Genomic DNA, 25,803 nt, shown 5'->3' with positions numbered 1-25,803 from the left:
TTGGGCACGCTTGCACACACGCCCGGCTTGAGTTTTAAGCCACTGGGTCCAGGACGCGAACCGCGGTCGACTAGGTGGGAGTCCAGCGACATAGCCATTACGCTAACTGCTGGTTCCGTGCCTTGTTTTTTATGGCTGAATAGTATTCCACAGAGCATATGTGCCACAATTTTTCAACCCATTAATCTGTTTGTGGACATTTGGGATAGTTCCATGTCTTAGCAATTGTGAATAATGGTGCAATGAAAATAGTTGTGCAAGCGTTTTTCTGACTGTTTTCCTGTCCTTTGGGTAGATACCCAGGAATGGAATTGCTGGATCATATGGTAGTTCTATTTTGTTTTCAGAAAAATGTTTGGCTGGTGGTGTTTGGCTTTCTTTTTTTCCTTGTGGACCCTAAATGAATAACTAAAAGATGATCTACCAAGAAGGAAGTGGTAAATCTATCTGTGTTTTCTATTTAAAATAATCTAACCATGGGACTCCCATGTAGTCGACCGCGGTTCGAATCCTGGACTCAGTGGCTTAAATTCAGGCCAGGTGCATGTGCATGTGTGCTCAGGATTCCAAGAGGAGTATATATATATATATAAAACATAACCATGTGTAAGTTATGGTCAAATTGACTTTAAAAGAATTCTGTAAAGTATCATCTCTGCCTTGAAACTTTGCTATTATGGGACTATTGATGTTTTTTATTTTATTTTTTTTTTTTATCAAGGACATAAAAAGAGTGAGGGATGTTAGTGGTCCCCAGTATTTGCTTCTCCTTAGTACAGTTCCATATGTTTATTTGCCAGCAGTCTGCTAGAGTTTGAAACCTAATGACTTTATAGTTATAACAGCACTTCAGGCAGTAATATGTAGAGCAGGGCTAATTGGAATCTTTCCCTTAAATTTTTCTTTCTCTTAAGGAGAAAGAAAAAAATTAACTTGATTTAGAAATCAGTTTCCTGCCAAATTTGCTAAGGGCAAAGATTTATAGAGGATTTTGCTAATGTTGATGTTGCTGTTGATTTATTCATTGAATAGGCAGTACATTCAAATAGTTCGAAATGCACAGTGTTCAAAAGTATCTCCTCTCCCTTACTTACTCAGTTTCCTCCCCCTTCAGTCCAAACAAGGTTTTCAGTTTCATGTACAGCTTTCTAGATATTTCTTATCTATAAAAGGACACATTCTCTCTCTCTCTCTCTCTCTCTCTCTCTCTCTCTCTTACACACACACACAGTAGTGTTCTATTCCTTGCTTTTTTCATTTAATTATATATCTAGAAGATCATTTCAATAGATTTCTCATTTTTAATGGTTGTGTAATATTTCATTTTATTTATTCAGTTGGCACTCCCTTATCTGTAGATGCAAAACTCAGATTTGACCAAATTCAAGCAAAGGTTGGTTTAAATCCATTGATGTGGACCTTGTAGATATTGGGGAGGGCAGCAACTGTTATTATCTATTTAAACACTTCCACGTTGATGTGCATTCAGGTCGTTTCCAACTTTTTGCTATTACTATAAATAACCTGTTATATATTTTGTTTTATGTGTGTGAATATTTTATCCATGTGGAATTTCTAGGTCCAAGAGAATGTGTTTTTATAAGATTAACAAGCATTGCCATAGTCCTCATTCAGGCCTTTCAAGTAGGTGTAGTGAGATACACTACTATTTTTCTACTCTCTAAAGTTTTTTGAAAAAGATAATCTGATTTTGGATGAAATTAATGTTTTTAAATTATTATTATTGTTACAGGTTAAATATCTCTTATGTTGGGGACCAGAGCATTTGTATTTCAGATTTTTTAGATTTTAAAATATTTGTATATACATAATGAGATATCTTAGACATGGGACCCAAGTCTAAGCATATAAATGTTTCATATACCCCTTATACACATAGCCTGAAGACAACTCTTACAATTTTTTGTATTTTAGTGTTTCAACAGCCTGTCACATGAAGTCACTTGTGGAAATTTCTGCTTAGGACATCATGTAGACTCTTAAAAAGTTTTGGAGTGTTCTGGATTTCAAATTTTGGAGTTAGGGTTACACAACCTGTCTTGATGTAATTGAGCAATTTTTAAGAAGATAAACGTATCTGTATAAGGATGAAACTAGAGACCAGCACTTGGCATAATGGCTATGTCACTGGACTCCCATATAGTCTACCGCGGTTCGAGTCCTGGACCCGGTGGCTTAAACTCACACTGGGTGCGTGCACATGTGTGCCCAAGATCCCGAGAGGAGAATGGAGGAGAAGGGATTGTGTGTAGCCATCCCCCCAGGCTCTGATCTCTCGCTTTCCATTTCTCTGTCTCTCTCTGTCTTTCTGGTGAGCACATGTGCCCTATAGAAAAAACCTCTCCATAAAAAAAAAAAAAAAAGGGCGAAACTGAAGAAGTTTTTATATGAATATGTTATTTCTGATCTATTCTTTAATTTTCAACCCTTAAGTGAAAGACAGATGTAACTAGTTAATGTGATACCTGAGTCCTTTTCCTGATAATAGTGTCTGATTATTTGGTGAACTTTTGCAAATCATAGCTCTTCATCTTTCAAAGTAACATCATGTTTTTTTTTTTTTTTTCTTATACCCAGGATTGTTACCAGGCTTCATATAAAAATGAGATAGGGCCAGCCATTGGTGATCAAGGCAGATAGATCCCACATGACCCACTGCCTATTTCACATCCTGGATCTAGTGGCCTAAAAAATATGCTGGGATCATGGACATGTGCTTGCATATCCAAAATCCTAGAAGTAGAAAGGATGAGGCATAGCTATCCCCTCTCCCCAGGGGGAACTTTCTCACTTCCTTTCTCTCTATATATATCTCTCTCTGGTGAGAGCACTTGTAGCAAAAGAAAAAAAAAGATAATTTCTATATATTGAGTAATCTGCTTGGCATTTATTAAGCAGTATATATAAACATGAATTCTCCTGCTACCACTGACTCCAAGCAAAGTATGGAGTCAGTTTGAAACTATAGTTTCAAGTATCTTTTTTTTTTTTTGAGAGAGAGATTTTTGCTATAGGGCAAAAAAAGTGAGAAATCACCCCCCTCCCCCCGCCCAGCCCCTGGGGATAGCCAGGCTGCAATCCTTGGATTTGGGGCACTCATGCATGCACACGTGCCTAGCATGAGTTTAAGCCACTGGATCCAGGATCCAGTATCCAGGACTTGAACTACAGTTGACTACGTGTGAGTCCAGTAACCATTACACCATCTACTAGTCCCAGTTTCAAGTATCTTAAAGATTGTTCCTCCTTAGTTTCCTCTTTTAATATATATCTTAATCCATTTCCTGCTGCTATAATTGAGTGCCACATACTTGGTGATTTTAAACGAACAGAAATTTATTGTGCTTGTGGTTCTAGAGGCTAGGAATTCCAAGGGCATGGTGCCAGCATGCCTTCACGCTGCCCCATTCCATGGCTAATGGAATCACTAGCAAGTGCGTAGAAGAGGGAAGAAGGGGCTCAAACATATCCTTCAGTAAGAAACCTATTCCCACTTTAAGATTATTCCAATCATGAGGCCATCAAGTCCTAATCACCTCTTAAAGTCTCCACCTTTTAATACTCTTAAATTGCAATTAAGTTTAATATTAACTTTGGAGGAGACAGACACCCAAACCATAATATTATAATCTGTGAAGTTGCTTCTATAAGTTTTCAGATTTATGCCTAAATTAATCAAAAGAAAAAGAGCTGTAGCCCTTGGTTGTTAATCTTTTATGTGGTAGTATTGGAAACCGCCACATTTTATGATGTACTCCTACATCTTATTTGTTAAGGCTGATGTATTTTAGAAAACTTTTACTAGATAGTAAGCTCTACAAAGGTAGGGGGGATATATGCCTGTATATTGTTCTTCCTGAAATGTAAATATTTGTTGAATTATTTACTACTGAGTGGAAAAAAACTATCTATCTATCTATCTATCTATCTAGCTATATATATATATATATATATCTTTGCTCGTTGGAAAAGTCATGACGCATTTTTGCATAAAAAATCATAGAAAAATATGTCATGACTTTTCCAACATCCCAGTAATCTGTTGGGATTTGTCTATTACTGATCTTTAGATGGTATTTGATCAGAGAAAAACAGAAAAAGAGAAAGGGAAAGCAAAAAAGCAAGCCACCAGGTCCTAAACTGAAACCACAGTTGCCATGTGGGAGAGACCAGCACTTTAACCACTATGCCACCTGTTGGCTCCTTAGCCACAAGTTTTTTATTCCTTTTTTAAAATTTTTGATTAATTTTTTTTATTATTTTTCAGTTTTCTTCAATGATTACATATTGCTTAGGTCCTTGTTCTGGTCCTGGGCCTTTTTGCCTTCATTTCCATTTTTTGTCTCTTCTAGGCACTGCTTGGCATGCCAAGGGAGCTTAGTGGACTTAGATGTCCACAAGATCATTAACTAGCTTTTTGTTGGATTTAGTTAGTGAGAAACATTGGGAGATAGCAGGGCAAGAGGCTGGAGGAAACTCCTGGTTCTTCTCTCTTTCTCTTCCAGAGTAGTCATTGTTGCTTGCTCCAGTTACTATTGGACAACTCCGTGAGATTCTAGCTTCCTTCCATCTGGTTTCTGGGCTCTGGTAAATGCCTCTATTTGTCGCTTCTGCCTGGGGATAGTGACTTCCTTATGCTATTGCTGATGCTTAGGTGCCCTCACTGCCATTTGGCTTCTAAGCTCTATTACCTATGTAATCAATTCGTTTTACCTTCTTTTACATTCTTTGTTTTCTGGTTAGACCCTTACTGATAGTCATCAAAGTCTTAATACTTATGAAGTATAATTTTAATATTGCTAAATAAAATACATTGCCATCTCTTTAATTTTATTATTGTAGGAGCCATACAACTGACTGAATTTTATATATATATATATATATATATATGCATATATATTTAAGCCTGTATGAAAGAGGGATGATGAGAAAGAGAAAAAGGGAGATAGAGATAGGCATTTTTGACAGGGTCTTACTGTGTTGTGATTCTTCTGTCCCAACCTCAAAATTATCTAGAATTACATACATACAGAAATGTAGTATTTGTATTCAGGTTGACCCAGGAACTGAACCCAGGTCTCCCATGCTTCCATACTCCCAAACAGTGGTGCTACATGTATACCACCAAGCTGGGACTTATACTCTATTTTGATGTGTAAGATCTATGCTGAATGCTGTGTGGATGCTAAAAGAATCTAATAGAACTTAAAACACATCTATAAAATAATGTATGTAAAGCATCTCAAAACATATACAGAGTTAAAGATTATGAGTTTAAAGGAAGGAAAGATCACCTCCAACCAGTGGGATCAGGCATGGGTTGTGAAGAATAAGTAGGATTTTACCAGGTGGGAATTGGGAGCAGTGGATGGGTAAAAAATTCCAAATGGAAAAAAATATATAAATAAAGAATGAAAGCATAGAAATGGGAAATTAGGGTGTTCAGTCAAATAGTAGATAGTTATGAAAATAATTTATTAGAATAAAGGTAGAATAGAGAGAAAACTTTATGTGGCAGGTAAAGAAGGGGGAAGGATGGATTTTTTATCTTTTTGGAGAGGTTTTTGCTATAGGGCGCGTGCGATCGCCAGACAGACAGAGAGAGACAGAGAGACAGAAAGCAAGAAATCACCCCCCAGGGAGGATGGCCACGCCGCAATCCCCTCTCCTCCATTCTCCTCTCGGGATCTTGGGCACGCACGTACACATGCCCGGTGTGAGGCTAAGCCACTGGATCTGGGACTCGAACCGCGGTTGACTACATGGGAGTCCAGCGACATAGCCATTAGGCTAACTGTTGGTCCCGGGAATATAGATTTTAAAAATTAACTAAGTCTGTTAGTTGTATCAGTTGGAGGAAAAAGAAATTAGAAGTGAGGTGAATACTGATGGCTTCATTGATAATCTAGGGAGAACTAAGGATTTGAGTTAAGAATATTAATAAATTGCTTAATTTGCAATACTTGGTGACCGGATGTGGGAAGTTTTACAGTCCCAGCATCTATCTGGCATTAGATAAATACTCCTACAGAGAATGAGAGAGTCTATTATTGTTAATTATATGTTTTGAATCTGGGTGATAAAAGTGACAAAAATAGAGAAATGAGAAAATAAAAGCTAAAGGGGAAATAAGAAGTATATATATTACTCTTTGTGATTATTTGAGCACTTCTTTTTTTATTTTTCTAGGTTTTTGCCATAAAGTACATACACTTGCCAAAGAGAGACAGTGAGGGGAAAATTGAGAAATCACCCTCCAATGGTCATGTGGATGACCATTTTGCTATCTGGTAGTCCCTAGTTTATAAACTTTTCAAAAAAGTTTTATTTTTTATTTTTTCTGAGATGAGCAGATGATGTAATAATTATGTCACTGGACTCCCACATAGTTGACCGTGGTTCAAGTCCTAGACATAGTGGCTTAAAACTCATACTGGGCACATGTGTGTGGGTTTCCAAAATCCAAAGAGGAACATGGAGAAGAAGGGATTGCAGCATGCCTCTCCCCACATCCCCCATGAGTTCTCACTTTCTGTCTGTCTCTCAGGTGAGCATATGTGTCCTATAGCAAAAATCTTTCTAAAAAAAATTTTTCCCCTGATAAGAGGGTACAGTTAGTATTTATAAATAAAATAAAGATAAAAGTTTTGATGTTTTGTTTTGTTTTTGGTTTCACCCATATGTTTTAAAGAGTATGAAGCTAGATACAGTTTCCTATGACTTTATTACTCTTTTTTTTTTTATTTATTTTTTGAGACGTTTTTGCTTATAGGGTGCTTGTGCTCTTTGGAGAGGCAGAGACAGAATGTGAAAAATCACCTCCTAGATGGGATGGCTACGTTCCATTTCCTTCTCCATTCTTTTGGGATTGGGGGCATGCACACACACGCACCCAAGCCACCTGGTCTGAGAATCAATCCACAGCTGACTTCCTGGGAGTCCAGTGCCTTAACCACTACACTACCTGCTGGCCCCTACTTCATTACTCTTGAAGTGGATGATAATGTTTCTCTATGTTAGTAGAGTAAGGTTAAACTGGAAAATGGCATATTTTAAATTCTGTGATCATGCCACCAGCTTATTTTTTTAAGTTCATATGAGTCATATCAATAGTTTTTGAAAAATCATGACATATTTTTTTAAAGATTTATGTATTTAATTTTATTTGTTACCATCATCATCTTTATTTTTTTATTTTTTGGAGAGGTTTTTGCTATAGGGCATGTGCATTAGCCAGAAAGACAGGGAGACAGAAAGCAAGAAATCACCCCCCAGGGGGAATGGCCATGCCCCAATCCCTTCTCCTCCATTCTCCTCTCGGGATCTTGGGAATGCATGCACACGCGCCCGGCGTGAGTTTAAGCCACCCGGTCCGGGACTTGAACCGTGGTTGGTTACATGGGAGTTCAGCGACATAGCCATTACACTAACTGTTGGTCCCATCATCATCATCATTAGTAGTATTTTAATTTGACCAGAGAGAGAGAAAGGGAAAGCAAGAAAGCAAGCCACCAGGTCCAGGACTCAAACCATGGCAGCCATGTGGATGTCCAGCACCTTAACCACTATGCTATCTTCCGGTCCTGCCATGACATATTTTTTTCTATGCAAAAATGGGTCATGACTTTTCCAATGACCCAGTAGTATTGAATATAATACATTCTGTCTTGATTCTGTTTTCTTCTAGCAATTTTACCATTTCTCTATAACAAATTTTTTTGAAATGTATATTTATGGTTTTTTTTTTTATTTTCTCATCTCCCATTTTATCCTGTTTAGTTCCCATCTACATCAATTTATTGCAACCTTCTTGTCAAGGTCAGTAACATCAAAATCCAGTGAATATTTTATTCTTTTTTTTTTTAATCCCTAATATTGTACTTCATTGACCTGGTTGTGATGCTTGACACCATGGACTCTCCTTCCTTTCCCTTTTTGATCTTAACTTCCGTGATTTCCCTGTCTCCTAATTTTCCATCTGCTGCTCTGTCCTGTATTTTCTTTTCTTTTCTTTTTTTTTTTTTGGAGAGGTTTTTGCTATAGGGTGCATGCGCTCACCAGACAGACAGAGATAGACAGAGAGACAGAGAGACAGAAAGCGAGAAATCACCCCCCAGAGGGGATGGTCACGCCGCAATCCCTTCTCCTCCATTCTCCTCTCGGGATCTCGGGCATACATGCACACGCGCCCGGTGTGAGTTTTAAGCCACCGGGCCCGGGACGTGAACTGCGGTTGACTACGTGGGAGTCCAGCGACATAGCCATTACGCTAACTGCTGTTTGCCCTGTATTTTCTTTTAAGAGTCTTCTTTCTCTTCCTATTTTGTAAGTGTTTTAGTTTTTCAGGGCTTTATTCTTCACCCTCTCCTTTCAGTCTATACTTCCCCACTATGTTGTCTGATCTCTTTTCATGACTTTAGCTATCATTGGTACATTTATTTCCTCCTTTTCGTATCTGTTATGATGAGCTCCACAGTCATACTGGACACCTTTCACTGAATGATTTAAAGTCACGTAAGACTTAGTGTCCAAAATGGTACTCATCATCTTCCCAAATGTGCCCTACTCCTTTCCATCAAGAGATTGAGCCAAATACTTGAGAGCATTCTAGGTTCCTGTCTCAGCCGTATACCACTGAAATTCTTTGACCATTTCTTATAAACATATCATGAATCTGCCTTCTTACTACTATAACCACTACTTTAATTTAAACCATTTTTTATTTAGATTTCTTTAGGGCTCCCCTAAGTAGTTATTCTGCTTTTAATTTTAAACTTTTCTGATCACTACTCCTATACGATCTTTGAAAAATGTACTTTTTAGTTGTACAACAGTGTTAACTGTATTTAATGCCACTGGACTATACACGTAAATATGGTCGGGATCAGTGGATGGCATAATCATTATGTTGCTGGACTCTCACATAGTCACCGTAGTTTGAGTCCTGGACCCAACAACTTAAAACTCACTCTAAGTGCCTGTGCATGCTTGCCCAAAATCCTGAGAGGAGAATGGAGGAGAAGGGATTGTGGCATGACTGTCCCCCTTGGGAAGTGATTTCTTGCTTTCTATCTTTCTGTCTCTCCAGTGAGTACATGAGCCCTATAGCAAAAATCTCTCTTAAAAATAAAGTTTAAAATGTAAATTTTATGCTGTGTGTGTCTTACACACCGAGAAAAGTAAATTTAATGATACTGTTTTACTTAAAAATCTCTCAATATTTCTCCCTTCCCTTCCTTCCTTATCAGATTATGATCTAACTTAGCCTGTATAGTATATAATGCCACTCATGCTTCTGGCTTCTCTTTAGTCTTTTAATCTTGTCTTCTGCTAACTACCCCGTTTCTACCAGCCTTCCCTCCATTCTTAACAGTGCCGTTTTGTTTTGTTTTGCTTTTTTGGTTAATTGCTCCACAATGTGTGATAATCTTGTCCATTGGGATAATAGATTTGGTCCTCAAGACAAGTCTGGTTTTTTGTGACAGTGTTAAGCTTCAGTGCCTTAGTCTTGACTCCACCATAGAGGCCTTCATTGCTTCTCCAATAAGTGAGTAACAGGGATAGAAAGTAATAGGTAAGGATAGAGAGGTGAAGAGGGGGGATCTCTCTTATTTTGAGTGAGATATGACCATTGAAGAGGTTTGTTTTTTTTTTTTTTTTGAGAGGTTTTCGCTATAGGGTACGTGCGCTCGCCAGACAGACAGAGAGAGACAGAGAGACAGAAAGCGAGAAATCACCCCCCAGGGGGGATGACCACACCGCAGTCCCTTCTCCTCCATTCTCCTCTCGGGATCCTGGGCATGCACGCACATGTGCCTGGCGTGAGTTGAAGCCACCGGGCCCGGGACTCGAACCGTGGTCGACTACATGGGAGTCCAGCGACATAGCTATTATGCTAAACTGCTGATCCCAGACCATTGAAGAGTTGTATACAGATAAGACATTTCACTTAAGAGCATTGAGGAAGAACTATGAAGCAGGAGCTAGGACAGTCTGTGGCTTACTGTAGATGGATAATCAACTCAATGGTAGTTCTGAGCATAGCCTTTCACTAGGTATTTCATTCTTCCCTTTTTATTTATTACTGAATGACCTTGAGCAGATTATATAACCTTTCTTTTTTTTAATTTTTCTTTTTTTTAATTTACATTCATTCACTGTACATCATTACAGCATACAAAATGAAATTTTCCATCTAGAGTACACTGTATATTGTCTCAATCAAGCACATCAACATACATGTTCTTGTCATAAAATAATTTTCCATTTCTTGTTTCCTGTATGTTTTGCTTTTTTCCCCCATGTTTGATTCCCTATCTCTTACCCTCTGCCATTTCTTCTTGACCTCGGTTTCCTTATCTGTAATTTGAAGGTAATGGAATCTCCCTTGAAGTATTATTAGGATGATCAAATGAGATAATTCATAGCATGAAGTTGGAAACAATGCTTTGCAGATGGTTTCCTGATAAATTCAGGTTAAGGAGTGAATGATTAAGCAGGGTAGAGTTTGAGTAATAACCTGACTCATATCTAGTGACAAAATTCTTCAAGGAATTGAGTTTTATGCAATATGCATCACACACACACGCACACACACACTTCAATGTGGTCTGATCATTTGCGAATGGTATTTTATATAATTTTTGTGGGTAGTACTAGCTTAAATGTAGGTTTTAAAACATTATAATCCTGTCTATATAAGTTGTATTGTACAGGTTATCTCAAACTAATCAAAGGACATTTCCTTAGCAGCTTAGAAAATGAGTTCAGGGGACCAGCAGTTATCGTAGTAATGGCTATGTCGCTGGACTCCCACGTAGTCAACTGCAGTTCGCGTCTCAGACCCGGTGGCTTAAACTCACGCTGGGCTCATGTGCGTGTGTGCCCAAGATCCCGAGAGGAGAAGGGAGGAGATGGAATTGCGGTGTGACCATCCCCCCTGGGTGGGTGATTTCTCACTTTCTATCTCTCTGTCTGTCTCTGTCTGTCTGGCAAACGCACACGTCCTATAGCAAAAAAAAAAAAAAATACTCTCAAAAAAAAAAAAAAAGAAAAAAAAAGAGTTAAGAAAGCAGCTTCTAAACAGATCAGATACTGGTATGAACAAGCTGCTTAGAAAAGAATACTTACTCTTACTTTATTCTAACAGAGATTCAATAATTTAACCTTTTGTTTATTTTTGTTGGTGTCGTTATAGCAACAAGTCCTGAAAATACCATCTTTTTAACAAGAAAGTATTGGGAAACTCAAGAAAAACAACTGTAGTTCTAGGCTTCTTTTCACTTTCATATGTAGGTTGACTTTAGTCTGGGATGACTTCTTAACTGTTATGACTAAGATAGAGACTTAAAAGTAAAATAATGGGTCATTGGAAAAGTTATGACACATTTTTAATAGAAAATTACGTCATGATGTTCCAATAATATTTTCTCAATTTTAAATGGAAATACCTGACAAATTGTTATGATCTTCTGCGATTTCTGTATCATTTAATTTTGAGCCTTAACAATGTTTTCTTCCATTTAATCGAGAAATCTTAACAAAATCAGATAATAATGCTACAAATTAGTGACCTAGTACTACCCTGTCATGAGCTCACTGGTTAATGGGAGAACTCCAGATGGTGATCATTTCACATTTTAGAAATTTTTTTATATTGATGATTCTAAGAAAAACAAAAGCTTTTTAATAAACCAAGCAGAAATTTTAGTAAAATGCCTGTATATTACTAGGAAATTCTAAGTGTCATTTTCAGAATTATTTTATATACTGTATATTCATTTTTGTGGTGGTTTTTATTAGTTTGGACTGATGTAATTTTTACAACAGTGAAGAATTGAGGATTTAAAGAAAAAGCATCTATTGCTTTACTGCCATATAAATTTCTTATTTAGTTATCTGGGCCCTAGAACATCATTGGCATTCACAAATGTATCTTATTTAATAATGTCATGTTGCCAGAAGTCCAAATATTGCCACTCAGAGCTATAATGAAAGGGCGCTTCTTTAATGAATGGTTCATATTTAAAATGTTAGAATGCTTTTCGGATGAAAAACACTTTAAGTGCAGCAGATCATTTTTTTCTCAACAGGCAGGAACTCATTAACAGCATAATACTGGTAACTGATGCATTTTTCAAAGAAAATAATATCCCCAATAAATGCAGGCTGCATATCTTCTCATCTTTAGAATAAGTACACTTAGTTTTCATTTGTAAAATGGACAGTTTGTTTTCAATTTATCATGTTGGCTTTGTGAGCCAACTTTTCAGTATTGTGACAAGTGACTATTGAGTGAACAGTCTAATTTGGATCTCGATATCTACCTTTAAACTTTTCTACTAAACATATAATTCTCTGTGTCCATATGGTCAAATGCCTTCCTCATTCTAGTCTCTGTACTGGATGCCTTTTAGTTGTGATATAGTGGAGCTTTGTGTGTGGATGAGAACACAGCATTGCTTACATTTCATAATAGAAGTCCATTTCTAGCCATGTGTGTATGTTCCTGATACTTCAGTGTTCTCTTTTTGAAAGTAGTTATTAATAAGTCTGTAGAAATATGTTATAAACTCTTATGGAGATATCCATATTATACTTTGATCATTAGAATAGGACCGATGGCATATTAGACCCTTTTTGATTGGTTGTTTAATATGGAAGATTTAACCATGCCATCAGCTACGAAATGAAGATCAGCAATTAAGATTGTATATATTTGTTGCCTTACAAATTGTGTCTCTTTTCAAATCCAGATTTGTATCTATGAAAAAAAAATTTGTTGGATTTTTGTATATGCATGCTATATATTTTTTAAAATATATTTTATTTAATTTTATTTATTCATTTATTTATTTTAATTTGACCCAAGAAGGACAGAGAGACAGCGAGACGTCACACCCTGGTGGGGGATTGACCACGCTGCAATCCCTAATCCATTCTCCTCTTGGGATTTTGGACATGCATGCACCAATGCCCAGAATGAGTTTTAAGCCTCTGGATCTGGGATTCTAACTGTGGTCAACTATGTGGGAGTCCAACAACGTAACCATTACAGCATCTGCTTGCCAAGAGGATTAATGTTCATTTTAAGCATATTAAGCACTTTAAGAGCAGAGACAGTTTCCTAATATGTGTGAAGGAAAATGATCAGAAAAAAAGGAAGCCGAAGAGAAAGGTACCTAGGTTCAATTAAAGTACCAGCCTGCTCTATCCAAAGCAGCATACTTTATGAGAGCCAACGGAAAGGACCCTGAGCTGTTGGAATCACTTCCCTATTAATTCATGGCATGCTAAGTGCTTAAAAACAAATAAATAGGGGCTGGCAGATGGGCATGGCAGTTAAGGTGCTGGATTCCCACATGGCCAACCGCAGGTCAGTTCTGAACCCAGAGACTTGCTTTCTCACTTATCCTCTCTTTCTCTCTCTCTTTCTCTCTCTCTCTGTCTCTGATCAAATAAAAGTAAATAAATAAAAATAATAATAAAATAATTTTTATAAATAAAATATCTGTGGACTGTAAAAAATAATTGGCTATTAATATATTTTTTTATGTTTACAATTGGTGTGTTAACCTGTACCTTACTCATTTGAAAGACAAAAATAGTAACCCTTTGTCATGAATCTTTCAAATGGTATTTTTATTTTTCTTTATTGCCTTAGTGACCTAGTTTATACCCAAGTTGGATATAATTCTTCTCTAAGTATATTATCTTATACTTTTTTACATTAAATCTTATTGTAGGGGGACCAGCAAGTGGCATGGTAGTTAAGGCTCTGGACACTTCCACCTGGCTGGCCATGGTTCAAGTCCTATATCTGGTGACTTGCTTTCTCACTTTCTCTCTCTCTGTCTCTTTCTGGCCAAATTAAAATAAATGAACAAATAAATAAAAATTAAATAAATATTTTTAAAAATATTCATTGTAGACTGTCCTTCAGAATCCCCAAGTTGTCCATACCCATCCATGTACTTGATTGACCCCCTTTTCTTTTTAATTCATCTTAACTTCCTTTTATCTACACACTTGATCATCCTCGAATTTACATTCTCCTCCAGCTCATTACGTGGATGGTAGACAGACTAGTCCATGTCCTTATGGGACTGTGCTGGATGTACTGCTGGATGTTCTTAGTTTTAATTATCTTAATAATTCATTGCTTCCTTCCTATCATAGAATTTTCTATTGCCTGCACTATACTGTTATCTAGGCAGTGCATCTATCATTTCTGCTTTCTTAGTGCTCATATGTCATGCATCATTTTCTAAAATATAGATAAAAATCATTGTATTATCTGTTTATGTCGTTGCTTAATTAAAAAGAAGTTACTTGACCTAGGATCATCCTTAAACAGAAATTTCTCTAAAGTTTCCATTAGATATTTGTGACCTTTTAAAAATATGTTCAGTCTGAAAACATTTGTGAAGTGTTTTCTTCATGGGAAGGGGTCTTTAGTTTAAATTTTAAGTGAAATTATAATTTTTTTCCTCACAGCTGAGAGAATGATTTAAATATCTATATATATTTTTTCTGGAATGTGGATTGTATTTTAGTAAATTGTCTGCATCAAGGTGGTTTATTAGATGAGGTCATTTATAATTTTCAGAGCACAATGCAGAGTCATGTGTTTATTTAAAAAAAATTTTTTTTTTACATTTTTAGGAAAAAGAAGAAGTAGAGGGGATATCAGTAGGTGCTATACTTTCTGACTATCAGCGTGTTCGAGTAGAAAATGTGTAAGAGATCATTCATTTGTCCTGTATTTTAAAAGTATATATATTTTAAGAGTATAAATAAGAGAAAATAAATAATTATATTCAAATCATAAATAGATATGATGTACATGTGCCATGGAGTTTATATATATTTATTTACCTAAGTAACAAAAGTCACACTTTCACTTTTTGTTGTCCTTGTGTTAAACATGAGAAAGGTTTTTAACTTACTGTAAAAAATAAATAACCTAGTAAAAAAGAGGCAAGATTTGTATTTTTAAATTTATTTGTTTCTTCTGCAAGAGACAAAGCAAGAGAGAGAAAGAGAGAAACAGCACTACAACAGGGTCTTTATGTCATTGTCAGCCCCCAGCCTCAGCCAGCCAAGACAGAGGCATAAGCACTTGTACTCAGTATGCATAGGGAGATCCTGGGCTAGGAATTTGGGACTTCAGCATTACAAAGTATGTGTTACTGCTGTGCCACTGGGGCTGGCCTGAAACAAAGATTTTTAAAGTAAAAAGTAGCATCTTCAACTTTTCTTGTTGATTTAATATATCCTGTTAACTCATTGTCATTTGTGATAAAAAGTCAGAAGTGGGGAACCAGCAGTTAGTGTAATGGCTATGTCGCGGGACTCCCACGTGGCCGACCGCGGTGCGTGTCCCAGACCGGAGGCTTGAAACTCACGCCGGGCGCGTGTGCGTGCGTGCCCGAGATCCTGAGAGGAGAATGGAGAAGGGATTGCGCCGTGACCATCCCCCCTGGGGGGGTGATTTCTCGCTTTCTGTCTCTATGTCTCTCTCTGTCTGGCGAGCGCACGCGCCCTACAGTGAAAATCTCTCCAAAAAAAAAAAAGTCAGAAGTTAATAAAAAGAATGCAATAATATTTTAAAGAAAAAAAGTGCTTGTTGAGGAATCTCCTTGTTTTGGGTTAAAATTTTAGTTCTTGGTCAAAAATATTCTTGTGATTGAAATACTTATATATACAACCATTCACCTGTCCTCCATTCCTCTACCCCTACTACCTCAAGGGATGTAGCACTAGTAAAATGTTTAGTCTGTATCTACAAATACCCAAATAGTCAATTCCATTGATTTATTAAAAATATTGTAAGATTGGGACCAACAGATGGCATAATGGTTATATAACTAGACTCTCAAGTAGTCGATCGTGGTTATAGTCCTGTACCCAGCCAGATGTGTGTGCGTGCATGCCCAAAATCTCGAGAGGAGAATGGAAGAGAAGGGATTGCTGGTTGGCCATCTACCTGGGGGTGATTTCTTGCTTTCTGTCTCTGTCTCTCCAGTGAGCGCAAGCACCCTATAGCAAAAATATCTCTCCAAAAAAAGAAAAACAAACATAAGGTTAAATGATAATATTGATGATTTAATATTGGCCTGGCAAAACACCACCTGAATGAATTCATTTTTTTAATTTCAATTTATTTGGATCAATACTATATAGAGACTTTGTGCACAATTATATTAGCAAAACAATTAATGTAGACACCAGTGTTTCTCTTGAGTACAACTGGACCTAGCATAAATGATTTTGCTAGCTAAAGGTTAAATGCAAGTAAGGTAAGAGCTCTATTTATGTAATAGTTTTCTTTCTTTTTTTTTTCTTTTTTTTTTTTGAGAGGTTTTCGGTATAGGGCGCGTGCGCTCGCCAGACAGACAGAGAGAGACCTAGAGACAGAAAGCGAGAAATCAACCCCCAGGGGGGATGGTCACGCCGCAATCCCTTCTCCTCCATTCTCCTCTCAGGATCTTGGGCACGCACACACAGGCGCCTGGCGTGAGTTTTAAGCCACCGGGTCCGGGACGCAAACTGCGGTCAACTATGTGGGAGTCCAGCGACATAGCCATTATGCTAACTGCTGGTTCCCAATAGTTTTATATTCTTAGCAAAAATAGTTCATACTGACTACCTCATTAAAAAATCTGAATATTAATGAACATGAAAACCTAAGTTTTATTTTAATTTTATTTATTTTCTCTCTAATTCCATGGTGGATTTGAGGAAGTTAAAATACAGAATTTTTAAAATAAATGAAGGGCAAGTATAGTTAAGTGGAAGTAAATGCAATGATCTCACAGTTTAGGAGATCTGGATAATGAGCATTGGAAGTAGAAGTAGGTGAGGTGGTCAAACATTTGTATTTTGAAAAAGTTTTACTTCCATTCTGCCTATCTACATTTGAGAACAGTTGATTTACAGAAGGAGATGGCTTGTATATCTCTTATGCGTACATTAGGAGAAAAATGTTACTCTCATCAAGTTTTAGGTCATATCTGAAAGTTATTTAGTTTACACACTAGTGGCTTTCTTGTGTTTTTATTGCCAGAGGGTCCATGTGCTTATCTGAGAGAGTCAGAAAGACAGATACAGAAAGCACACCACAATAGAGCATGATCATGCTCCAATCTTATTTTCTCCATTTCTCCATCCTGTCAGGATTTGGGACACACACACACACACATGACCTGACATGTTTTTCAAACCACTAGCACCAGGTGATGGTTATCCATGTGTGACTGACTTTCCATTTATAATATTTAACTACTGCTGCATTATAGGCCCATGTTAACATTTTTTTTTAGCATCAAACTCACTTATTTATTTATTTATTTTGAGAGATTTTCGCTATAGGGTGCGTGTGCTCTCCAGTCAGACAGAGAGAGACATTAGAGACAGAAAGCGAGAAATCACCCCCAAGGGGGGACGATCAAGCCACAATACCTTATCCTCCATTCTCCTCTCGGGATTTTGGGCATGCACGCTCACGTGCCCGGTGTGAGTTTTAAGCCACCAGGTCTGGGACATGAACCACGGTCGACTACGTGGGAGTCTAGCGACATAGCCATTACGTTAACTGCTGGTTCCCAAACTCACTTTTTTTTAATAGGTAGCCAAGCTGCAGATAGACCTGACTACTCCATTTATGAAAACTTAAAAAGCCAAGTAAGGAGCCACCTGGTATCATGGTGATGATGCACTGAACTGCTCTGTGATGCTGGACCCATGTGGGAAGATTCCAGGTGTGCATCCAGAGACCTCCCTTTGCATGCCATGCACACCCATGGTTCTAGTTGATTACAACAGGGCATAGATCAACGAATGGAGACCCTATTAGGGATCCTGGTTTCTCTCTTTCTGTCTCTGATTCTGTCTCTATCTTTCTGGTGGAACAAATAAATACACTTAAAAGGCAATATGAAAAGCCAGATGAAAATATGTTCCTAATTATGAGGTTGCCATATATGGGAGTGAAAGGTCTGTGGTGTACCCATGAATAGAGGCAAGACTTCCTCAAAACAATTTCACTTTAATATATGGTTGATGATGACCAGATTGGGGGCCAGCAGGTGGCATGGAGGTTAAAGCAGCTGGATGCCACTTAGCCAGCGCTGTGGTTCAAGTTCTGGACCCAGAAGCTTGAAAATCATGCTGGTCACATTTACGTGTGTATCCAAAATCCCAAGGGCAAAATAGAGGAGAAGGGATTGCAGTGTGTTCCCTCCAGCCCTCACAGGATTGGGGGCGGGGGTGATTTCTCACTTTCTCTCTTTCTCTCTTTTCCTCCCTGTCTGTCTCTCTTTGGCAAGAACATGTGCCCTATAGCAAAAAAAAAAAAAAAAGAAAAAAGAAAAAGAAAAAGAAAAAGACCAGTTTGTAGATCATAAAGCATATTTGTAATAATTTCATACTTTAAATTTTCAAAGCAGTGTTACCAGGAATTCACTCATCTATAAGCTTAGCTTTGAATTAATCTGTCCCTAATTTATAGTTTGTTTTGTATCATTATATCATTACATTTTTAAGATATAAAGTGTTCAGTAGATTCACAAGCTCAAGTACAACAGTGGCTTATCCATATAGAAGTTTATTTGAGCCATGATATTTTGAATTATGAAAGAATTTAACTAGGTTAAGAAGTTTAGCTTAAGTCTAAAAATAGTCAAAAGATTATGAATTTCAAAACAAGAATTTTGCAATAAGAACAGGAAGAATTTTTTTTTTTTTAGTGAGAAAGTAAAATTTTAGCTAAAAGCAATGGAGAGGCTAGTTTGATTCTTAGTGAAAGGACAGCAAGAACGGTAACTCTTCCATTATCTGGCTAATTTAGATTTTTATTATTTTGCATTTATTAGCTACCTCAACATTGCTTAAAGTGCTCTGAGATATGTTAAAAGGAAAACTACTTAAAACAGTCTCTGCAGTGAGGAAAATTTTGATCTCTTGAAAGTCATGGTATGTGTACATTTAAAATAGTGGCTTTGGGACCAGCAGATTGCATAGTGGTTAAGGCGTTAGACTACCGCAGGGCCAACTCAGGTTCAAGTCCCAGTCCTGAAGGCTTTCTCTCTCTCTTGTTCTCTCTCTCAATCTGATGAGTACATGTTCCCTATAGGAAATTTAAAAATAGCAATAAATACAATTAAATAAATAATCCTTTTTTTTTTTTAGAGAGATTTTCACTGTAGAGCGCGTGCGCTCGCCAGACAGACAGAGAGAGACATAGAGACAGAAAGCGAGAAATCACCCCCCAGGGGGAATGGCCATGCCCCAATCCCTTCTCCTCCATTCTCCTCTCGGGATCTTGGGCACGCACGCACACGCGCCCGGCGTGAGTTTTTTAAGCCACCGGGTCCGGGACACGAACCACGGTCGACTAGGTGGGAGTCCAGCGACATAGCCATTACGCTAACTGCTGGTTCCCAAGACTTTTTTTTTTTAAGTGGCTATCTCCCCCCTTCCCCCCCACACCCGGGAATGTGCACTTGCCAGAGATAGAGGGAGAAAGTGAGAAAACATTCCCATGGGGGATAGCCATGCCTCAGTCCCTTCTCTCTCCTTCTTGAGAGATTTGGGGCACACATGCACCTGGTGTGTTTTTCAAGCTGTCAGGTCCAGGACTCAAGCTACTCAGCTATCCATGTGGAATCCATCAACCTTAACTTTCCACATGATTTTTTTTTTTTTTTTTTTTTTCTGGTAAAGGTGTTTGCCTTAGGGCAGGTTCAGGACTCGAATTGTGGTTAGCTGTTTGGGAGTCCAGCGACAACCGCTATGCCATGTTCTGGTCCCCTCCTCATGATATTTTCAAGGCTATATATGAGTAAATGACCAGTCATGCGGTATATCAGTACTGGGATTATCTAAGTGAGCAATCAGGACAGGCCAGTGTAGTCAGCCAGGCAACTTTAGAGATACTAGGAATGACAGGTTTTAGAGTTATAAACCTTAAAGATACTAGGAAAAATGGGCTATAGAGCTACAGTCTTCATTCGAAATCTGATCTCAGCCACTTAGTATGTGATTTGAACTAGTGACTTGGCTGAGACAACTTACTGAATACCCACTATACCTGGGTATTGTATTTATTACATTTTTTTTAACCTACATTATCTTCCGTTTTAGTTTTTGCTAAAGAGGTGCAAGAGACAGAGAAAGAGAGTGAGAAAGTGAGAAATCTCCCCCAGGGGGTATGGCCACAGTGTAATTCCTTCTCCTCCAATCTCCTCTTGGGATCTTGGGCATGCACATGTACTCAGTGTGATTTTCTTTCTTTCTTTTTTTTTTTTTTTTTTTTTTTAGAGACATTTTTTCCTTTTTTTTTTTTTTCTGGAGAGCTTTTTGCTATAGGATGCGTGTGCTTGCCAGAAAGAGAGAGACATAGAGACAGAAAGCGAGAAATCACCTCCCAGGAGGGATGGCCATGCTGTAATCTCTTCTCCATTCTCTCGGGATCGTGGGGACATGCACACATGCACCTGGCATGAGTTTAAGCCGCTGGATCTGGGACTCAAACCACTGTCAACTACATCAAAATCCAGCAACATAGCTATTACCCTAACTGCTGGTCCCCTCAGTGTGATTTTTAAGCCCCTGGGTCTGGGACTCAGACCTTGCAGCTGGCCATGTAGGATACAGTGCCTTAACCTCCATGCCACCTGGGGGCCCTTTATTTACATTATCTTTAATTAGTTAACCAATTATAGTCTTCCCTGACAAAGTGAGACTTAAGTGAATCAAGGGAGGAAGTTAACATAAACAACTAGTATTGTAGGCAAGAAGAGCAGGCAAGAGGTGGTAGGGTTGAGTGAGAGGAGAGTAGCAGGCAATAAGGTATTTACTACCCAGGGTGATATTCTTAAAGGATATTTACCCAAAATGTTGGAAAGCCACTGGAGGGTTTTGACTAGAGGAATCCCACAGTCCATTTTGTTTTACAAGGATCATGCTAGCTGCTGTAGTGACATTGATTTTAAAAGGACAACTGTGGAAGCAAGAAAAGGAATGAGTATATTGACTTGAGAGATAGTAGTGTCCCAGACCATGGTGTTAGCAGTGATACTGATGAGGAATGATCACATTCTGTTTTGTGGTAGATTGGATGTGGAATGTGAAGAGTAAAGGATAACTTTGTTTCCTAATATTTTAATCTTCTCTTGAACTTTGAAAGCTTGCTCCTACCTATTTATGAAATAAGAAACAAGGGACAGGATTTAGTTTACTTGACTTGCCAAAGCAGTACATTTAGAGTGCACCATGAGATTTCAAACCTAGATTTGTCTTGGCACAAAAACCTGTTTTCTCTCACCACACCAATAATGTGAAGTATCTAGTGCAGTGCCTGCAGCATATTGGGAGCTCTTTCTGTTCAAAATATTTTCCCTCAGAGTGGAATTTTTATAAACACTTCAAATTTAGTAAATCAGAATACAGTCCTGGACCACTCAATGATGTTTTGGTCAATGATGGACCACTGGTATAGCTGTGATCCCATAAAATTATTATAAACTATATCACAGTCTAGAACTGTAGTAAGCTGTACCATCTAGGTCTATCAAGTACTCTCTACGCTGTTCATACAGTGATGTAATCACCTAACGACACATTTCTCAGAACATATTCCTGTAGGTAAGTGACACATGACTGTAGTTTATATAGGTATTATAAATTTAATAGCTATTATAAGTTTAATCAATATATAATTATTTATAAGGATAATTTTTTTGCCCATTTTTCATGATTTACAAGTTTAATACACATAGAAGTTATAAAAAACAGAATAATCATTCATTGGCATTTGTAAATTTTTACAGAAGTTTCTAAACATAGAATTGTTCTAAAATAATTCTAGCCTGCCTAGAAATTTCATTTTTATCTGTTTATGCATAGCCTGTGGAAATTAAATATATTTATGTTATATATATAAACTTCATTATACAAAACATGTTTCTAAAATCAGTCTAAATGCTAAAATCCTTGAAAGAAGCATTATGTTTAAAATCAAAGTAATTGCTCTAGATTTAAGAGTGGAATATTAAGATACCATCTGATTTTTTTTTCTTTCTTTCTTTCTTTTTTTTTTTCTTTTTTTGTATTTTATAGGTGTAAAAGGCTTAGTCTCCAACCTTTAGCTTACCTCTGGCAGAGAAACCAGGAAGATTTGCTTCGAGAGATGATATCATCTAACATTCAAGCAATAATTATCAAAGTAGCAGCTTTTGGTATGTAGCCAGACTTTAAAGGGAGCTGCCTGTTAACACATAGATAATCATAGTACAGTAACAAACAGCAGTAATGACAAAAAGAGAATTTGATTTAGAATATAAAAATGTGGAATCACAAACTAAACAAGTTGAGTAATAAATACCTTATGTAAAAGGTGGGATGTTTTAGAATGAACTTTTGACCATTTGCCAGAGCTAATAGTATACTTAGTTTTTTTAATGTATAACTGAATATAAAACAGATCTTATATTATGCTTCTTCAATTTAAGTTCTTTTCATAGGATTTGGAATTCAGGTTTGTAAGAAATCATAATTATAAGTTTATTTTGTTATAACACTCTATATATATATATATATATATATATGGTATAAAATGTGATCTTTTCCTTTTATTTTTAAACATATTTTGAATAATGCTTAAATAGAATGACTGATTTTGTTTCCGCTATTGAAAATAAACAGGATAGTGGGTTTTTTGTGAGGATGGAGAGAAAATCATGTTTGGGAGAACATTAGATGATAAGTTAGCATAGACAACAGCAGGCAGGTGGTAATCTGATTTAAATCTGGATATTACCTATGAACACATTTAATTTGTTGTTTTGAATTTTATAATTATATTCATTTTCAAGAAACCATAGGGTTTGAGCCCAGTATATTTATTTCATGAACCTATTACAGAAAATGCCCTGAAGCTTCAGGGTTCTCAAAGCCTAAATCATGTACCTCATTTGAGAGTGTTTACCTTGCGGATCCCTGAAATAACGAGGTCTCAAGCTGTGGAAGGTTTTACAGATGAATTCACATTTTAAATAGCATTGAAAGAAAGGGAAAAAGTACAAAGCCCATAATATTTCTCTTTGGTAAACACCATGCTACTTTCTTTTTGTTAAAATTGAGTTGTTGGCTTTAGTGGAAGGCCCTATTCAGAGAACCTACAGTTGATCTCCTTAGCTTTTAAAACAAGAAAGATCGACATAGTGTTGTATTATTTTTGAGAAAAGATTGGTGAGCTGCTATCATGCTAAAGTTCTTTTTTTTTTTTGAAGAGGTTTTTGCATTAAGGCACATGCGTTTGCCAGACAGAGAGAGACTGAGAGACAGAAAGCAAGAAATCACCCCCCCAGGGGGGATGGCCACACAGAAATCCCTTCTCCTCCATTCTCCTCCTGGAATCTTGGGCGTGCACGCACCCGCTGTGAGTTTAAGCCACTGGGTCGGGGACTCAAACCGCGGTCGACTACGTGGGAGTCCAGTGACATAGCCTTTACGCTAACTGCTGGTCCCTCATGTTAAAGTTCTCACTACCGATAAATATGTCATATGAGTTCTATGTGAATCTATAGAGTATATTCTCTTGCTTTCTGTCTGGGTCTTGTTCACTCTTTTGGACTCTTTAAGATGCATAGTTCTATGATCAATGTCATGTGACACCTCACTAGAATTTACACATACCATCCCTTTCACTATAGAGTAATGGACTGGATAAGGACCCAGAAAGACTTGCCTCATTGGAAAGACAATAGAATTTTGACTTTATTACTATATTTATAATAGTATATAATACTAATATTGTGTCTTTTTATTTCCGTGAATGCCTCTTTGTAAGGGTTAGGCAGGGGAATTAGTTGTATTAAACTGAGCAAAATAAAAAACTGAGTTAATTTGTCCTCAGTATTTCAACAAAAGCATAAGATCTGAATTTAACATTTACAGCACATGTATTCTATTGATTACTTTTTTTTTTTTTTTGGAGAGATTTTCGCTATAGGGTGCGTGCGCTCGCCAGACAGACAGAGAGAGACATAGAGACAGAAAGCGAGAAATCACCCCCCAGGGGGGATGGTCACGCCGCAATCCCTTCTCCTCCATTCTCCTCTTGGGATCTTGGGCACACACGCACACGCGCCCGGCGTGAGTTCTAAGCCACCGGGTCCGGGACACGAACCGCGGTCGACTAGGTGGGAGTCCAGTGACATAGCCATTACGCTAACTGCTGGTTCCCTTGATTACTTATTTTTTAAGAATTATTTATCTTAATTTTATTTATTCACTCATTTATTTTAATTTTTTTTGGGGGGGTGGTTTTTGCTATAGGGCCCATGCGCTTGCCAGACAGACAGAGAGAGAGAGAGAGACAGAAAGCAAGAAATCACCCCCCTGGGGTGATGGCCATGCTGCAGTCCCTTCTCCTCCATTCTCCTCTTGGGATCTTGGGCACGCACGCACACACGCCTGGCATGAGTTTAAGCCACCAGGTCCAGGACTCAAACCGTGGTCGACTACATGGGAATCCAGTGACATAGCCATTACACAAACTGCTGATCCTTCATTTATTTTAATTTGACCCGGGGAGACAAAGAGAGAGAGAGAGAGAAAGTGAGAAAGCAAGCCACCAAGTCCAGGACTCAAACTGTCATCAGCCTTTTGGGAATGTCCAGCGCCTAAACCACCACACCACCCTCTATTGATTACTTATAAGTGTGCAAAGATGAAAGTTATTCTTGAGAACAGTATAAAAGAAAGGTTACAGAGTGGCACAGTCCTTCTGAAGACAGAAACATATAAATGATGTAGTGTGTTTCTAAACTTTTTTCTCTTCCACTTCAAATTGTCCAAAAAAAAAAAAAGATTTAAGCAAAAAAAAAAATGAGGCAATAGGACCTTTCCAAAGGATTGGGATGCAGCAAGGGTCAGTCAGCAAAGTTTTCTGGTCCATTTTTCTGTAGAATAGTCTTATTAATGGTCAGTTCTATTTGGGTGTATAAAAATACATTTCTGATCATTACGTTATATAACTTTGGTATCTTGTAGGTTTCAATGAACTTTTGAAGTTTTCAAAAGACATATTAATGTTTAAAGGACTTTCTGAAGTTTTTAGGCTATTTAAAGAACCATTTTCTCAGTTAACTTAAGAACAGTCCAGCCTTTTGGAAATATTTGGTTTTGATTGTATGTGTAGTATATGAAAATATTCTCGTTACATAATGTTAAATTTTCATAGATAAAAGATTTCATGTGTTTTCTATCTTCCCTTCCCAGGTCTGGGACTCCAACCACAGTTGGCTATGTGGGAGTCCAGTGCCCTTAACCAGCATGCCACCTGCCAGCCCCTGGGTTTTTATTATTACTTAAATGATCTCCTACTCTGCTCGTGATTCCTATCTTGTCTTTATTCACACAAGCTTAGAGATTTTTTTTTATCAATAAATGCAGATCTACCTGTCTCTTTATTTTCTTTTTTGAGGTTTTTGCTTTAGTGTACATGTACTTGCTAGAGAGAGAGATACAGAGACTGTGAGGGGGGAAGTGGGAAATCACCCCCCAGGGAAGATGGCCACACTGCAACCCCTTCTCCGTTCTCCTCCTGAGATCTTGGATGTGCACGCACATGTGCCTGGTGTGATTATCAAGCCTCTGGGTCTAGGACTCAAACTGCAGTGACCACTACACCACCTACTTGCCCCTGTTTTTTTGTTTGTTTGTTTTTTTGTTTTAAGAAACATTAAAGTATAACAAATACAAAAAATACATAAA

At 37.6% G+C, this 25,803-nt stretch overlaps 1 protein-coding gene across 1 annotated transcript in view; it reads left to right on the top strand.

Annotated features, from left to right (window-relative positions):
• The window catches only part of DPH6 (diphthamine biosynthesis 6), a 207,003-nt gene that overhangs the window by 93,533 nt on the left and 87,667 nt on the right, over positions 1–25,803 (top strand). Inside the window, exons 4-5 of the mRNA XM_006141700.3 lie at positions 14,686–14,759; positions 22,144–22,262. Of these exons, the coding sequence (XP_006141762.1) occupies positions 14,686–14,759; positions 22,144–22,262 (193 nt within the window). The remainder of the gene's footprint in view (positions 1–14,685; positions 14,760–22,143; positions 22,263–25,803) is intronic.

The sequence above is a fragment of the Tupaia chinensis genome, unplaced genomic scaffold (genome assembly GCF_000334495.1).
Source record: "Tupaia chinensis unplaced genomic scaffold, TupChi_1.0 Scaffold000062_1, whole genome shotgun sequence".
NCBI classification, from domain to species: Eukaryota; Metazoa; Chordata; class Mammalia; order Scandentia; family Tupaiidae; genus Tupaia; species Tupaia belangeri.
Note: the sequence above shows the minus strand (reverse complement) of the source record. Positions and strands in the feature narration are given on the sequence as shown.